Source organism: Oncorhynchus kisutch, linkage group LG18, assembly GCF_002021735.2.
Source record: "Oncorhynchus kisutch isolate 150728-3 linkage group LG18, Okis_V2, whole genome shotgun sequence".
Taxonomy (NCBI): domain Eukaryota; kingdom Metazoa; phylum Chordata; class Actinopteri; order Salmoniformes; family Salmonidae; genus Oncorhynchus; species Oncorhynchus kisutch.
This window is the reverse complement of record NC_034191.2, coordinates 62,597,714-62,615,533: the sequence shown is the minus strand read 5'-3', so window position 1 is coordinate 62,615,533 and position 17,820 is coordinate 62,597,714. Positions and strand designations below refer to the sequence as shown.

The window sequence follows — 17,820 nt, the reverse complement described above, 5'->3', positions numbered from 1 at the left end:
TAGTCTACAGCGTTGACACCACCATCTGTTGCTGCAGCTCACAGCCAATTCAGATTTCAAATTGCTTTCACTGTCTATATTTACCTACTCTCTCTCCTGTTCAGTTCTCACTTTCTCTGAGGTTAAAAATTCCTGTGACCCTACAGATAGTTCACCAATAATACAAAACTGTGTAAATTCATATCTATATGTTCTAATTAGGCAACTTTGACATTATGTGATTATGTAACATGTATGAAAGAAAACACATAGACCTTACAGTGGACTAGAAGGCATTTATAGACAGACAATACATATATAAAAAATATTTTATTTTTTTTAAAACCTGAAGAAATTATATTCCTAACGTGTTGTCTTCAGTTGGCAGAGGATTCCATCACCTGTAGTTCAGAACCAAACAGGGGAGATGTCAAATATTGAATATTGATTTTCACAGATAAAAAATACTACATCTCACAGCAACATATATACATAGATATTTTTTTATTATCAGGGGAGAAGAACATTTCAGATAAATAACACTGACTCCAGGCGCTACAATTTATGCAAGAATCAGTGTGTGTGCATGTTGGAAGGATACAAACAGGTGTGTATTATGTCCCATCAGAAAAGAAAAACCCATAAGCCTGTATACTGTGATTTCTTTAAAAAAAATGTATGTTAGGCAGTTAGGTTGTAACCTATCATTATAAAACTACTTGATTTCACTGGATATTAGAGCTATGCTTAATGTTTGGCGTTTCAACTACAAGATCATTTCCAAACGGCATGGTTGTCTATGGGTCTAATGTGTACCAAAGAGGAGGAAAACACAGGTATTGTGATGGTATGATGTGCTTTGGAAAGGATATGACAGAATCAGAAGGATACGAATGGTACTGACTGCTGGGCCACACTATCACCATGTAACTTCAACTTGACATCAATATCTTCAACAAAAAATTTAAAGATACAGATAGTGTTTTAGATAAATATAGGGATCATGTTTTAGATACAGAACTATTATAATTTCACAAATAAATAGGCCTAATCTGAGAAGTTCAAGCTATCTTTGAATCAACACAGGAGTTATATTTCAAGAGTTCCATTTCTCTTTTTCAAAAGTCGGTGAGACAACGTAATTTGGACCTAGAAGAGCAGAAGAACCCTTCTCACCTGTTCATCGGGTTCGTTTGGGTCCTTTCTTGGGGTCCGGGGTGTCCGCTTTAGGTCTGGCAGACCTGGCAAACGACTGGAAGGTCTGAGTTAAGGTCTGAAAGAGTTCAAATATTGTACAGGAAGCATCACACAAACTGTGATCCACTAAGCGTAATATGCATCTCTGAAGAATTTCAAAACCAACCTAGCTTTATAAACTGTTAAAACTGTTGTGATTACATGTTTTAAATGAACTAAACAAGTATATTCTTAATGATTGTTGAAAGTATATATTTGTCTGTTTTATAAGTGATTAGAAGTAAAGGATACGACGACGAGGGGCTTGTCATAGAGGACGTAACCGTTGGTGTCTCTCAGGGCCTTCTCTGCACTCCTCTCACTTGGGAGACCAACGAATGCCTGGCCCTTCATACGACCCTCCTTCATCAGCACTATGTCAAACCTTAGGCAGAGACAAGGGAGAGGTTATTCTCACTGATACCTAGTCTACACATTCCCTATGTCAAACCTGGGGGAGAGAAGTGACGCAGTTCATTCTCATGAAGATAACCTAAATATTTGATTGTGATTTGAAGCGCCGTACACTGCAAGAAATGTCTTCATACATACATATTTCTCTCTGCCTCAGATGAAACGTCGATGTATCGCCCATAGATGTATTTCAGATCCTGCAATATGGAGAACAAACAGCTACCATCAACATAGTCATCTTAACACCACATTGTACATGATTTGATGCAATTAGACGGTAGAAGCAGAAGACGAGAAGCAAATGTGTGTAAACTAAACATACATATTGAAAGTTTGTCAACTCTATAGTATAAAGGTACCTACTTTCTCTTCTACTGACTTGGCTATATTCTTCACGTAAAGTCTGCTGGTCGGCTCTCCAGGTTCATAATTTTTATACACAGACATCCTTTTTATCTCTGGTTTAAAAGGAGGTAAGAGAAGAACCCAGTCAACCCCAGTCCTACTTCAATAAACACAGCTACAGAAGACCACGGGGGTGCCTCTGCCAATCTGATGGCAATTCAAACCTTATTTCAATTCAAGGCCAAACATTGAGTCACTCCCTACAGTCAGAACACATTGCTACATTAAAAAGGCATGTTTGATCTCAACACCCCCATTTTCTTTTCCATTTGATCTTTATAAACAAGTGAGCTGGAACCAAACAGCCAGCCTGGCAGACCCATTGCCAACAACGCTTCACAACAGTTACAAATCCAGACACTACACATTTCTCTCAGACTTTTCAAGTAATGGTGCCCTTTCAAACTTTGAAATGGTTAGAGTGGCGTCTGAGCTACCCAGACAGAGTGGTGTAGTGGTCTGGGTGAAGTGTACTGTCTCTGTCTGTTGATCAAATGCTGTAGTAACAGACTAGTGATCTGGTAGGTAAGTGTACCGTCTCTGGACAGCCGTCCCTTATCCAGTTCCTTCCTGGAGATGACATCAGAGGGGACATCCTCGTCCTCATCACTGTCCTCCTCCAGTTGGGAGGCCTGGGCGGCAGGGTAGATCTTCCCAAAGCCCTCCCCTGGATCCTCCTCTGTAGTGGTGGTGGCCTGCATCTCCTCAGCTGCTACTGGGACAAATAATATATTTAGTCTCAAATGTCATGTTAAATTTGGCTTATGTAATAAACACATTGGAAATCGTATGTGTTTAGGCTGAACCAGTCTACTGTAATGAGTGGACAAGCTGCAATAAATGATATGTTTGTTAAAGCATTGGTTGACTGCTACTGCTATGCGGGCAGTTTTAAAACAGAGCATTCAGCAGGCACTGCTCCATGGAACTTTCACTTGAGGCTGAGGAAAAAAGTATTTTGGAACTGTAGCCTGGAGGTTAACTCGGAGGTGTGCGCGCGCACACACACACACACACACACACACAATGATGAAGAGCAGCGAGCTTATACAAATCCTCTGGAAACTTGTCACACACATCCAGCTTGCGTGTGCTCGCCCACCACGGCGGAACGCCAGGGCTGTTCTGATACGTTCTCAGTAGAGAACTAGATCATTTTTTCCAAATGATCCTCCTCATCACACCACAACCCCTTTCACATAATTTAAAACGGGTTGTTTATCAGTGCCCCAAAACAAGACTAATCCAAAAACCAACCTGCCACAGTTTGTCTTCTATGCGTTAGACAATCTTTTGCCCTGGATTTGTTTAGATACGTTTTATTTCTCGGGAGTTGGGACGAGAGTGGATTCATGGGAAGAGGGTAGCTTATAAGAGACGGAAGATAAGACAAGATGAGACAGCCAGTCAGGGTGGCAGGTGACGACAACAGTGCCAAAAGATGACATTTCTTTAATCCTGATAGTGAAACACCTTCCTGCTTTGATAATTCTATAGTGCATTCTATAGAAGCCTTGAAATATAATACAGCATATCCTGTGATTCCTCTAGGGGTGCGGCAACTGATTGAAATTAATCCATGTATTGTAAACATGGAATCACAGATGTTCCAATTAAAATTCCTTTTACATAATTCTATGAGTACTCATTATTACCATTCAAAATGTGCTAAAATATGCTAAAGCTGTATTATAACCTTTGTGTGGCCTATAATATTATCTTCTCAATTTTTTAAGTTGACATGTTAAATTCCCCCTTGGAATTGTTCTTCCAAGTCTCAAGGAATAGAAGCTTCATCTAGGGGTAGCAGGTACCCTAGCGGTTAAGAGCATTGGGGCAGTAACCGAAAGGTTGCTGGTTCCAATCCCCGAGCTGACTAGATGAAGAATCTGTCAATGTGCCCTTGAGCAAGGCACTTAGCCCTAATTGCTCCTAGGGCTAAGTGCCTTGCTCAAGGGCACATTGACAGATTCTTCATCTAGTCAGCTCGTGGATTGGAACCAGCAACCTTTCGGTTACTGCCTGGATAAGAGTGTCTGCTAAATGATGCGGAAATGAACTTTTAACAAGGCACACCTGTTAATTTAAATGAATACCTCATGAAGCTGGTTGAGAGAATGCCAAGAGTATTCAAAGCTGTCATCAAGGCAAAGGGTGGCTACATTTACTACTATTATTCTACAATAAAGAATATAGAAAAACTCTTGAGTAGGTGTCCAAATTTTTGACTGGTACTGTAAATGACTTATGGATTCATTTTGAAATGGCACCCTATTCCCTATATAGTGCACTCTTTTTGACCAAAGCCAAATGTAGTGCACTATATAGGAAATAGGGTGCCATTTTGGATGTAACCTTAGACTACTGAAACTGTAGGTAGTTGGTGTGTTTCCCAGAGCTGTGCAGCCTGGCCCTGTGGCGAGTCCGAGTCGAAGGCCCTACCTTCAGCCTCCTTAGTGGGCTCCTGTGGCTGGGTGGAGTTGCCTCCTCCTCCTTCCAGTATGGCTGACACGTCTGCTGAAATGTGGAACTCAATCTTCTTCTGTCCGCAGGGCTGGGGCTGCTCAAACACATCTGATGGCTGCAAGATGGGCCCTGGAGCACTGAGACCACAAGAAAGCTAAAATACCCCACTAAACACCAGGGTCTGGTACAAGAAAGCTAACATACCCCACTAAACACCAGGGTCTGGTACAAGAAAGCTAACATACCCCACTAAACACCAGGGTCTGGCAATGGGCACAGTAAACTGTATTTATCTGTGAATCTAGCTAGTTTATCTTTTTTTCTGGTCAGCTTGATATTTCCCAGGCCACTGAGTAGACTTAGGGAACATTTTAGGGTGCATTTGTTGTATTTCTACTCTCTTCAAACTGAGTTTGTGGTCTGATCTGTTTTGGGGTTACACAAGGTGCAGGCAGATATCCAATATGCAGTCAAAGCCACATTGGCGGACTATTACGAGTGAGAAATGTCTGGAAGGCGGATAAATCCTTCACAGCTAGTTGTGTTGTCTGGCCCTTCAGACAGACAACCCTGTACATTTCAAACAGAAAACTGCATATTTTAAAGTTGAGAATAGATTAAGAAGAAAGGGGAGAGGGTTGATGTGCATGAGCGGCTGGGTACCTCTGAGATTCGGGCTTGGGGACAAAGAGAAGGTCCTTGAACTTGGGTTTCTTTCTCTTGGAGGACACTTTAGTTCTCAGAGGTCTCTTGCATGCTTGGTTGACCAGACCCATCAGGCGAATCATCCTGGAGAAGAAATCAACAAAAGAAAATAAAGGCAGCCTAGACATTCATGCCACTGTGCAAATGATGACTGCTCTAGAAATGGCACAGGGGAAATAGTGGTATACTGTGAAATATTGTCAGAATAATGTGACTCAACATTCATTGCAACAACCCATTTGGATATGCTCGAGCAAATTCCTAGCGGCGAAGAAAAAAAACACAGGTACAACACAAAAACACCAAAATCTCATCTCTCTTGTAATCATTTGGCTTGAGACCAAAATGCATTGACGGGGGCAGCCTCTAAACTGACTTTATTGGTTGAAATTTCAATCAATCGCCAATAAAGTTGTGTGATTGGTCCCTCACCTCTCTTTGTCCTCGTCATCTCCACTCTCATACTCAGACCCCTCCGCGCTGGAGAGGTCTATCTCATCTGCTGGTAAGGGGGGGTAGTGGGGAGGATAGGGGGGCGGCATTGGTGGAGGGGGGGCAGGATGCATCTCATACTAAGGGTAGAAAGAGAGAGTATATTCATTGAGGCCTGAATTTACAAGACCTGCTACAGTACACAATCTTTCATACAATCACACACAAAGTTGTAACACTAGTCTACATCCACAGATGGGTTTGAAATCTAACTAGTGTATAATATACAGGTATTGGACAGTCTAGTTGTGACAATAATCTGGATCTTTCGGAGTATGGTTCCCGTAATCTAGCTATTGAACAATCTATAGATTATTAATCTGTGTTCTAGAATATGAAATGAAGCTAGTATATAATCTACTAATCTGTGTGTTGGAGTGTGATCCGGTAATCTCACCATCGGAGGTCTTGCTGTGATGGGGCCGAACGGAGACGGTAGGTTCATCTTGTTCATCAGGTGAAGGACCTATTGGATGACAACACTCTGTACTGTAGCACCCAGACTACAATGCTCCACTTCTTAAAGGCTTAGCTCTGAATCAAATGATTTATTGTAAAACGTCTGGGCGGATTGGCGTGACTGTGCTAATATCACAAACATACACTAGCAACCAGGCCCCCAGTGTCCGGTCTGGAGCGCGAAGTCACAAACTCTGCTAGGCGGCTAATGCGTAAATTATGATCGCCAGATCGGCCCCCCCAAAAATTTGGGCTGCCGTTTTGGATTTTAAAGTTTGTTTATTATGATCGAGTTCAATCCCCACAGTGAATTATTTGAACATTCAGTACAAATTTTAATATTTTATGAAACAGTGATCCATTCTGACTACTACATTTGTCGTCATACATGCTGACACAAACAAATCACGGGTGAGTGAGTAGGCTTCGAGGAGACTATAGTTGAATCTCTGTCAGGATGAAACAATTACATCGACCATGATCCTTTGCTAGATATGGCACAATTCAAATTGAAATACTTCTGGCTTCATGCGCCAATGGGAGTTTTCAATAGGAATACGTGGATGACATCAGCACTAGAGGTCGACCGATTAATCGGCATGGACAATTAATTAGGGTCGATTTCAAGTTTTCATAACAATCGGTAGTCTGCCTTTTTGGAATGCCGATTATGGCCGATTACATTGCAATCCACGAGGAGACTGCGTGGGCAGGCTGACCACCGGTTACGCGAGTGCAGCATCAAAAGAACCTTGTGGCAGCAAGGAGCCAAGGTAAGTTGCTAGCTAGCATTAAACTTACCTTATAAAAAAACAATCTTCCCATAATCACTAGTTAACTACATGTGGTTGATGATATTACTAGGTTAACTAGCTTGTTCTGTGTTGCATATAATCAATGCAGTGCCTGTTAATTTATCATCGAATCGCAGCCTACTTCAACTACGCCAAACGGGTGATGATTTAACAAAAGCATATTCGCGAAAAAAGCACAATCGTTGCAATAATGTACCTAACCATAAACATCAATGCCTTTCTTAAAATCGATACACGTATAATCTTTAAACCTGCATATGTAGTTAAAAGAAATTCAAGTTAGCAGGCAATATTAACTAGGGAAATGGTGTCACTTCTCATGCGTTCAGTGCAAGCAGAGTCAGGGTATATGCAGCAGTTTGGGCCGCCTGGCTTGTTGCGAACTGTTGAACGGCCATTTATTCCTAACAAAAACTGTAATTCATTTGCCAGAATTGTACATAATTATGACATAACATTGAAGGTTGTGCAATGTAACAGCAAAATTTAGACTTAGGGCTGCCACCTGTTCAATAAAATACGGAACGGTTCCGTATTTCACTGAAAGAATAAGCATTTTGTTTTCAAAATGAAAGTTTCCTGATTTGACCATATTAATGACCAAAGGCTCATTTTTCTGTGTGTTTATTATCCTATAATTAAGTATATGATTTGATATAGCAGTCTGACTGAGTGGTGGAAGGCAGCAGCAGGCTCACAAGCATTCATTCAAACAGCAGCTCTTAACAATGCTTGAAGCACAGCCCTGTTTATGACTTCAAGCCTATCAACTCCCGAGATTAGGCTGGCAATACTAAAGTGCATCCAATAGAACATCCAATAGTCAAAGGTATATGAAATAGAAATGGTATAGAGAGAAATAGTCCTATAATAAACTACAACCTAAAATGTCTTAACTGGGAATATTGAAGACTCATGTTCTGAGCAAGGAACTTAAATGTTAGCTTTTTTACATGACAGATATTGCACTTTTACTTTTTTCTCCAACCCTGTTTTTGCATTATTTAAACCAAATTGAATATGTTTCACTATTTATTTGAGACTAAATTGATTTTATTTATGTATTATATTAAGTTAAAATAAAAGTGTTCATTCAGTATTATTGTAATTGTCATTATTACACATGCAAACATACATATTTTAAAAAATGGTCAGATTAATCGGTATCGGCATTTTTTGGCCCTCCAATAATCGGTACTGGCATTGAAAAGTCATAATCGGTCGACCTCTAAGCAGCATTATCACCAGCTACTGGTTTTGACATCTATGCTAGCAACACAAACACACTGTCATTGTGACCTCAGCTCCATATGCAACACAGATTGCAAGGAGAGCATATGTCTGCAACATTTACCCATGGAACTATATAGTGGGTGAGGTACTGATTGAGGAGAGTGCCTGCATTGTTAGGACAATGGCCTGCTCTTCCACAACACACTAGCGCCACCAAGAGACCATTATGAGCTACTGCAAATGTGAATAGTTCCCACAGAGTAAGAAGGGCAGCCCAGCAGCATGGAGGCAAATGTTAAACCCTTTACTCATGCCTCCCACTTAGTCTTAATATTAAAATTTGCAACGCACCCTCAATTGTAATTTCCAAGGCAAATGTTTTCTGTTAGATCTTTAAAGTGTGTTGGATGTGGTCAAAAAAACACACAAGGGATAACGTTTTTTTTTAATGTTCTAAGTCAACTTGGACCTCTTATAACAATATATAAATGTTATTTTGTTAACACAATTGTTTTTCTCTAAGGTTAAAAGAAGGACATCCAACTGTGGAATAGATAAAAGCAGAGATATGAGGAATAATATATATTTGAATAAATACATTTCCCAGCATGATTTCCGAAATAACCCAACACAGAAGGAGTCACTTTGCAGGATGTACTCACCTGAACGTAAAAGTTTGGTACGCTCAGAAGGGCATGTGTTATGTTTGTCAGAATCCCATTCGAAGGAGGTGGATATAAATATTTCAGACTGGGATTTGATTGAAATTTCAACCTGCAGCAAATGAGGGACAAAAAAGGCAACAGGAAAGAGAATAATTAGCACATAAAACATGTCAAGCGCTACCTACAAACGTATGGTCTCCTAACACGCAAAAATAATACCAGAACCAATATGTCTAAATAATGGGGCCGCATAAATACGTAAGCAGGCAACCGAGGTTTAGTAGCGGGCTTTGGCTGCCTTTCTCCTTAACAACCTGCACAGCATGCGCCTGAAATACACTCAATATCACACTTCCTCTTCAGGGACGTTGGGAACAGTATGCCATCTCAGCATCTATTCAAGGTCTGTTCTCGTGTAATGACTAAGGTCCGAGCTTAGGCTAGGCCCTGTTCTGTGCTGGGCCAGCCATAGAGGCTGAAACTCATTCAATTCAAAGTCTATTTACACTCAGGATATGGGGGGCTTTTAATTTTAAAAAGCCATTACCTGCATTAAAAATTATACTTTGAAACTGAATGTGCAGGGAACATGAACTCATTGGGCCGCTTTCCTGGAATAAGCCTATTCCTGGACTAAAAAACACTTTCAGTATAGGACTGAGAAACCGTCCCTAAAGCACAACTTGCTGCAAGTCTTGCTGTAGGCTTACTGGAGCTTCAAAGCCAAGGAATTACAAAAAATGACTGTACACATGCATTTCATCCAACAACGATTATGCACATACCCTCAAATAACTGACAGACAAATCAACCTCCAATGTGTGTGATGTGTAGGATAGGTGACTTCTCATAGTGGCATGACACCTTACACCTCAGCCCTGAGTGTCTTTATCAAAGGCCACCTGGTGCCACCAACTGGCAGCGGCAGATGGCCTGCCACTGCTGATGTCACTGCCGAGCACCAAGCCACAGACCTGACCTGCCATTGCTGATGTGCTCAGCCACAGACCTGAGACCTGGGGTTATAATTGGACATGAGAATGCTGACAGCTCCTCATTGGAGATTCCGGCCGAGTCTTAGTCAGTCTCCCCCCAGGCAGCACACACACACACACACAGCATCAGTCTCAAGACACACACATGCACGCACACACACAGCATCAGTCTCAAGACACACACATGCACGCACACAATTACCCGAGTTTGGGTGCAGTGCCAGTCTCTATTAGTGGTATACTCGGTTGTGTCACTTCCTTTTTCTTCTTCACATCTTTGCCATCTGTTGCACTGAGAAAAATAAAGGGGTTAATACACACTAGACAAGTTTTGCTTTACAACTGAACGTATTTGACTGCCTCACCTAGTTGAAGTAAATTACCTGTCTGACACAGGTGGGTCTTTCAGCACTGTCACATGTTCCTGGTCTTTGGCAAACTCCACCACCAGGGTATGGTTGAGGATCTGTAGCTGGTGAAGCCTGCTCAGAGCCTGCAGGACAGGGGAGAGAATACAGGTTTTACTAGAACACTAATTTACATCATGTAATATAATAATTAACTGCTACTGAAGACAGAAACAATTAGCCTACCTTTGCTGCAGACTTTTCACTCGCAAATGTTGCAAAGGCTGTGTGTCTCTGGAGGTATAAGGATTGAATTGCATTAGCACGGGAACCGCTAAAGCAGTCATTGTGACTGTTCATGATTTTGTAGTTATTTATTACTCTGCCATTTAAGTCAATATCCACCCTTGACTTTTCCTAAATAAGTCTAAACACACCGTTGGTGCTAAAATCTTAATATCATAAAAAGAAATAGAGCCAGAACCAGTTTGAGGAGGACGACAAGTCATTTTTTTGTATTGTTTTCCCCACTGCCTCTCCTTCTCTGATAATCACACCAATAATTGCCTCAAAACTGAATCTAAACTATACCAAAATTAATTTCACACAAAAGTATGTGGACACTCCTTCAAATGAGTGGATTTGGTTATTTCAGCCACACCCGTTGCTAACAGGTGTATAGCATCGAGCACACCGCCATGCAATCTCCATAGACAAACACTGACAGTAGAATAGCCTTACGGAAGAGCTCAGTGACTTTCAACGTGGCACATCATAGGATGCCACCTTTCCAACAAGTCAGTTCATCAAATTTCTGCCCTTCTAGAGCTGCTCCGGTCAACTGTTAGCGCTGTTATTGTCAAGTGGAAATGTCTAGGAGAAACAACGCCTACCACTACGCTCAGCCGCGTAGTGGTAGGCCACACGTTTGTCCTCAGTTGCAACACTCACTACCGAGTTCCAAACTGCCTCTGGAAGCAACGCCAGGACAAGAACTGTTCGTCGGGAGCCTAAGATCACCATGCACAATGCCAACAGTCAGCTGGAGTAGTGTAAGCTCACCGCCATTGGACTATGGAGAAGTGGAAATGCATTCTCCAGTATGATGGGGAGAAAAGGGGAGAATGGGTGAGTTGATGAGCGAGGGGAAGCGAACGATGCATAATTATGTCATCACCAATTATTGTACTAATCCATTCTAATCTTAAAATGGTATGTACCCTACTTCAGTCCACTAAATAAAAGCAGTCTTATCAGTCTACTCTGGCCATACTTGGAGTAGGCTACACAGGTTATAGTAGGCGGAATTGTAAATGCTGAACGGCTTTCAATATCTGTGAAAATATCTACATCGGGCAGCAGGTGAGCGAATGTCGGAGTCCATGTCACCATGGACAATTTCTTAACTTCACTGTCATTGGCGAACAAGTTGCTTGCAGAGGAAACAAGTCTGGCCGGCACCATGAACAAAGTGAGAGGCAAGCTCCTTCCCGCTGTGCATAAGGCACCCCGGCACAAACGTGCCGAAGAATGAACGGGAACACAAAGAGAAAACCGGAGACTATTATGCACTACAACCAAACAAAAGTATGTCAAAGTGTGTCAAGGAAGTGAAAGTTACGAAATTTGTGTCAACTGTTAGGACAAGGGATAACAGCTAAATGAAATCCAAATGATGCCATTGCCTGAAGATGTACACAATACAAGCACGTAGCTGACAATTGACTATTTTTGACTGCCATCATATCGACACATTAATTATAATGCAATTATTACATTTGTGCCGAGTTTCACTATTTATTAAGGCCACTTTGCACTTATAGGCTATGACATATATAAATTACACTGTTAGAATGCTGCAGTCAGAATGAGTGCTCATTAGCTTGAAGGTGGTCCATCGAGGCCCAGCGGTTTTGAATTAATGTACAATTGTTGTAAAATAAAAAATAAAGTTTTTTTTTCCACCTTTATTTAACCAGGTAGGCTAGTTGAGAACAAGTTCTCATTTACAACTGCGACCTGGCCAAGATAAAGCAAAGCAGTGCGACACAAAGAACAACACAGTTACACATGGGATAAACAAACATGCAGTCAATAATACAATAGAAAGGCCTATATACAGTGTGTGCAAATGAGGTAAGGGAGGTAAGGCAATAAATAGGCCATAGTGGTGAGATAATTACAATATAGCAATTAAACACTGGAGTGATAGATATGCAGAAGATGAGTGTGCAAGTAGAGATACAGGGGTGCAAAGGAGAAAAATAAATCAAATAAATAACAGTATGGGGGATGAGGCAGTTGGATGGGCTATGTACAGGTGCAGTGATCTGTGAGCTGCTGACAGCTGGTGCTTAAAGTTAGTGAGGGAGATATGAGTCTCCAGCTTCAGTGATGTATTAAATGTGCTATTGGATTGTGTTTTTTGATGTCATGTTTTGTTGTCATGATGGTGTTATGGTGAAAAATCTACTGTTTTAAGACAGTAGCCACCTAAGACTGAAGATACGGCAGTGGGCTACATGGTCTGACCTACCAGTACTCCTTTATCAGAGAACACTCTGACTCCCACGGCACCAAAGTACTTGAGTAGATCCTGCTTCTCATCCCTGGACAGGTCAGCAGGGAGATGGCGGATGATCAGAGTTCTACTTTTCCTCGACTGGACCAACTCCTCGTCCTCACCCGCCATAGCGCTGTCAGAGACAGATCAGAATATGTTGACTAACCCGGTAACATTACCTGGGGATAGAAAAAGAAAGCTACGAGACTTAATGTTACGGTTGAGGGAGGGATGAATGCAACATGGTGGCTTGCAAGTATGCATCTGCAATGGTGTGAACCTCTTGTCTCGATTACTTTATCTGTAGTGATTTATAGGAACTGGGCTTTTACCTACCCTGTGTTCCAGATCAGAGTGCAGATAAAGAAGAATCAATGACAAGGCTGGGAAATAACCTACATTATTGAGAGACTAACCTGTGCTGGCTAGCTAGTTGCTGTTGTGTACAGTTAACTGTCAAAATAGAGGAAACGCCAACATAAAGTGTGTTATTAATATGGTGTTGGGCCACGAGCCAGAAAAGATTCAATGTGCCTAGGCATAAACTCTACAAATGTCTGGGACTCTTATTGGAGGGATGCGACACTATTCTTCCACAAGAAATTCCATCATTTGGTGTTTTGTTGGAAAACGCCATCTCAGGCACATCTCAAGAATCTCCCAGAAGTGTTCATTTGGGTTGAGATTTGGTGACTGAGATCATCATGGCATATGGTTTACATCGTTTTCATGCTAATCAAACCATTCAGTGACCTGTGGATGGGGGGGGGCATAGCCATGGTAGCAAAAACGAATGACCAAAATAATGACCTGTACAGCATTTTAATACATGACCCTAAGCATGATGTATGTTAATTGCTTAAATGAAAACTCGACCCATAAACTACCGTTTGGTATTCGTTCATTAGTCCATTGTTGATATAGTCCCAAAATGTTTTGCATGTCAGCATTCAAGAGATATAGCTTTCAAAAACAGAAATACAGCTGGAATGACGTTTCAGCATAATATGACGCAAAACGCAGCATCATATGTGTATGCGACCAATACAATTGTATTTGAAAACGCAGCATCATATGATGCAAAATGCATCATACCAACTGTATTCTTAAAGTTATAGATCTTAAATTGAATTTTCCTTTAAACAACTAAATAACCACACCTGTTTGGACGAACCTGCTTTCAATAGACCTTGTATTCCACATTTACTCAAGCGTTAACATTATCTTGTCAGGGTATAATTTGTGGAACGTTCCAACGGGAATCTGTTCCAAAAACTTCGTAAAGTACAAGGCTGCCAACAAACAACGCATACAAAGTAGCATGACCAAGTCACCTAGCTAACTAGCTGCAGAATAGGCATCAACTAACCACGTCGCTTATTCTTAACGTTTGTCCATAGACTACCAGAGTGAGGACAAACATTTTTCGGAATATACGTTGGGAGTGAAAAACGTAATTAAAAAGCCCACGGCCTACGTTACCGGGTATCTTATTCTGCGCTATACAACTTTGTATGCATTGTTTGTTGGCAGCCTTGTTATTTACGACGTTTTTGCAACAGATTCCTGTTCGAGCGTTCCACAAATTATCCCCACCCGTTAACGTTACCTATACATTGATCAGCGAAATGAAACCAGCTAGTTCATCCTCTGAAATCCTCCCGGCCTGCCAAACAAAACCCACACCGGTATGATATCCAACATATCAAAGATTTATTTGGTTATTCCTTTCTGATAGCTAATATCCCACAGCGTCCAGACACAGACCTAACATTTTGTCGATTAACTCAATTCAGACTCCGAGGCAAGTACAGTAGGTAGCTAGCTAGATAGCTATTGGACCTGCATCAGCTAGACAAGCTGATATTTGTAACTAGCGTTTAATTCACATTCTCCACCATTTAATGTCGTACATGTTGCTATAACATTACAACAAGTCATTCAATGAGTAGCTCATTGTAATGAAATACATTTATGAATTTAAAGAACTGTTTTTGCCACATACCTGCTAGCTAATATAGGTTTTCTTGCAGCCAGGAGCGCATGCGAACCACTTCCGCCCAAAATGATCGATGATTGGATGTTTACATATTTGACCGCCTACCAAGCGTTCAAAGTCTGTTGGTTAAGCAGGATGTCCATCACTAGGATTATTTACTTGAGTGTATCGCTTTCCTTTCACCAGTAGAGGTCAACATTATCAATAAAATAGTCAGGTCCCTAAAGTTGATGAACTATGAGAAATTCGAGGTTTTAGTTTGAAACCCATTGCACAAAGCACATCACAGTATTGTAGGTATACTCACCGTTTTATTTGTCTTTGATTGTCTAGAGATACTACTAAGAAGACACAGACAACTGAAAGTAAATGTTATTACTTAGTTGGTCTGGGTAATGAGGAACAACAACCCCTGAAACTCTTGTAGACAAGACAATGAATCCAGTATTAATATATATTTCCTCAACTACCCCAGTTGTCCTAAGTACCACAGTGTATTGTCCGCAGTGGCTCTCTCTCTCAGGGGCCTGTATAGTTGGCATTTGGCCAAGTAAAATGGTCAACTTCTGTCACTCATTCATTCCAGGCCAAACTAGTTTCCTGTGTCACACTTCATCTTTCATAGAGGCAAGCTTCTAGAGACAGTTTTGAAAATGCCTCTCAAACAGTTGGTTACTATCTGGGATGTTATAATGTATGATAATGTCATCTGGAATATGACGAAAAATAACTCATCAGATAACATCATCACAGAAGTTCCTTACTGTCACATACTCATATCTCATTGCAAATTAGGGCATATAAATCTACAGTTACACAACCCACTGACCAGTTAGTGACCAGTCCCACCAGAGGACATTAATCCAAGATCTCCTCTATGTTCTCAAGTCTCAAGGAGCTTCCAAATTCCTGTGCAAATGAAGCCTTTATTTGAGGACAACACGGGGCATTCCTCTAGGGGGGAAACAATGCCCCCTTTCACCCTGGCTCCCTCTGAAATTTCACAGGTGAGGGGAGGAACGGTATACTTTTTTCCCATCCCAGGACTACGCACTCAGCCCAAGCCCCTGGTAGAGGTTGGGTGGAATTTTATGGGAGAGGGAGATAGAGAAGGAGACAAAGATAGAGAGTGAGGGAGAGGAGATAGAGAGAGAGAGATAGCATGACCAAGAGATAAAGCCCTTGAATTGAATTGAATTGAGAGAGAGACATTCTCACAGTGACCATCAAGGATTTATTTGTAAAATATATTTACAGTGATTAGAGCAATATCACTTTACAGTAGAAAATTAAAATCATTTTGTCTCAAATCATACATGAAACTGACAGATGCAGTGTAAATGTACAGTTGAAGTTGGAAGTTTACATACACTTAGGTTGGAGTCGTTAAACATGGTTTTTCAACCACTCCACAAATTTCTTGTTAACAAACTATAGTTTTGGCAAGTTGGTTAGGACATCTACTTTGTGCATGACACAAGTAATTTTTCCAACAATTGTTTACAGACAATTTACTGTATCACAATTCCAGTGAGTCAGAAGTTTACATACTCAAAGTTGACTGTGCCTTTAAACAGCTTGGAAAATTCCAGAAAATTATGTCATGGCTTTAGAAGCTTCTGGTGGGCTATTTGACATAATGTGAGTCAATTGGAGGTGTACCTGTGAATGTATTTCAAGGCCTACCTTCAAACTCAGTGCCTCTTTGCTTGACATCATGGGAAAATCAAAAGAAATCAGCCAAGCCCTCAGAAAATAAATTGTAGACTTCCACAAGTCTGGTTCATCATTGGGAGCATTTTCCAAATGCCTGAAGGTACCACGTTCATCTGTACAAACAATAGTACACAAGTATGCACACCATGGGACCACGCAGCCGTCATACCGCTCAGGAAGGAGACACATTCTGTCTCCTAGAGATTAACGTACTTTGGTGCAAAAAGTGCAATTCAATCCCAAAACAACAGCAAAGGATCTTGTGAAGATGCTGGAGGAAACAGGTACAAAAGTATCTATATCCACAGTAATAACCTGAAGGGCTGCTCCAAAACCACCATTAAAAAAGCCAGACTACAGGTTGCATTGGGACAAAGATCGTACTTCTTTGAGAAATGTCCTCTGGTCTGATGAAACAAAAATATAACCTTTTGGCCATAATGACCATGATTATGCTTGGAGGAAAAAGGGGCAGGCTTGCAAGCCGAAGAACACCATCTACAACCGTGAAGCACGGGGGTGGCAGCATCATGTTGTGGGGGTGCTTTGCTGCAGGAGGGACTCGTGCTCTTCACAAAATAGATGGCTTCATGAGGTAGGAAAACGATGTGGATATTTTGAAGCAACATCTCAAGATATTAGTTTGGTCGCAAATGGGTCTTCCAAATGGACAATGACCCCAAGCATACTCCCAAAGTTGTGGCAAAATGGCTTAACGACAAGAAAGTCAAGGTATGGTAGTGGTCATCACAAAGCCGTAACCTCAATCCCATAGAAAATTTGTGCGCTGAACTGAAAAAGCGTGTGCGAGCAAGGAGGCCTACAAACCTGACTCGGTTACACCAGCTCTGTCAGGAGGAATGGGCCAAAATTCACCCAATTTATTGTGGGAAGCATGTAGAAGGCTACCCGAAATGTTTGACCCAAGTTAAACAATTTAAAGGCAATGCTACCAAATACTAATTGAGTGTATGTAAACTTCTGACCTACTAGTAATGTGAAGAATGAAATAAAAGCTGAAATAAATCATTCCCTCTTCTATTATTCTGACATTTCACATTCTTGAAATAAAGTGGTGATCCTAACTGACCTAAGACTACGATTAAATGTCAGGAATTGTGAAAAACGGAGTTTAAATTTATTTGGCTAAGGTGTATGCCAACTTCCAACTTCAACTCTATTAGTAAGCTGGTCACGTTGAGAAATACTTTCTTAGCTGTATATGACAGTAGCCAACAGTAAAGATTTGGGCCTGCTGTCTAGGACCTAAGTAGAAAAGCCATGTTCTTCAGTATTTGGCAAGGTCTTGGTGTGTTCAATGACACTGGTTC

At 41.1% G+C, this 17,820-nt stretch overlaps 1 protein-coding gene across 9 annotated transcripts; it reads right to left on the bottom strand.

Annotated features, from left to right (window-relative positions):
* Positions 1-255: 255 nt before the first annotated feature.
* Positions 256-14,890, bottom strand: rnpc3 (RNA-binding region (RNP1, RRM) containing 3). 9 transcript variants are annotated; one of them, XM_031796446.1, is made up of 16 exons: positions 14,780-14,890; positions 12,748-12,907; positions 10,458-10,505; positions 10,248-10,357; positions 10,067-10,156; positions 8,867-8,978; positions 6,095-6,163; positions 5,638-5,777; positions 5,164-5,289; positions 4,477-4,637; positions 2,570-2,749; positions 1,993-2,087; positions 1,768-1,826; positions 1,468-1,600; positions 1,156-1,231; positions 256-929 (listed from the first exon to the last, which is right to left on the bottom strand). In XM_031796446.1, the coding sequence occupies exons 2-15, from the start codon at positions 12,901-12,903 to the stop codon at positions 1,160-1,162; spliced, it is 1,551 nt and encodes a 516-aa protein (XP_031652306.1). In that variant the 5' UTR covers positions 12,904-12,907; positions 14,780-14,890; the 3' UTR covers positions 256-929; positions 1,156-1,159. The 9 variants fall into 9 exon arrangements, with proteins under 9 accessions (XP_031652306.1, XP_031652308.1, XP_020364663.1 ...); XM_031796448.1 differs by having other exon boundaries at positions 256-380; XM_020509074.2 differs by having other exon boundaries at positions 2,570-2,746.
* Positions 14,891-17,820: the final 2,930 nt, after the last annotated feature.

What these genes read in the sequence shown, in the direction of transcription:
- rnpc3 (XM_031796446.1), bottom strand. Translation starts at nt 12,903, where the DNA reads ATGGCGGGTGAGGACGAGGAGTTGGTCCAGTCGAGGAAAAGTAGAACT. An exon ending in TCTCTGATAAAGGAGTACTG is followed by an intron (nt 10,506 to 12,747) that starts GTAGGTCAGACC and finishes TTATACCTCCAG; the next exon opens with AGACACACAGCCTTTGCAAC. An exon ending in ATGACAAGCCCCTCGTCGTC is followed by an intron (nt 1,232 to 1,467) that starts GTATCCTTTACT and finishes CAGACCTTCCAG; the next exon opens with TCGTTTGCCAGGTCTGCCAG.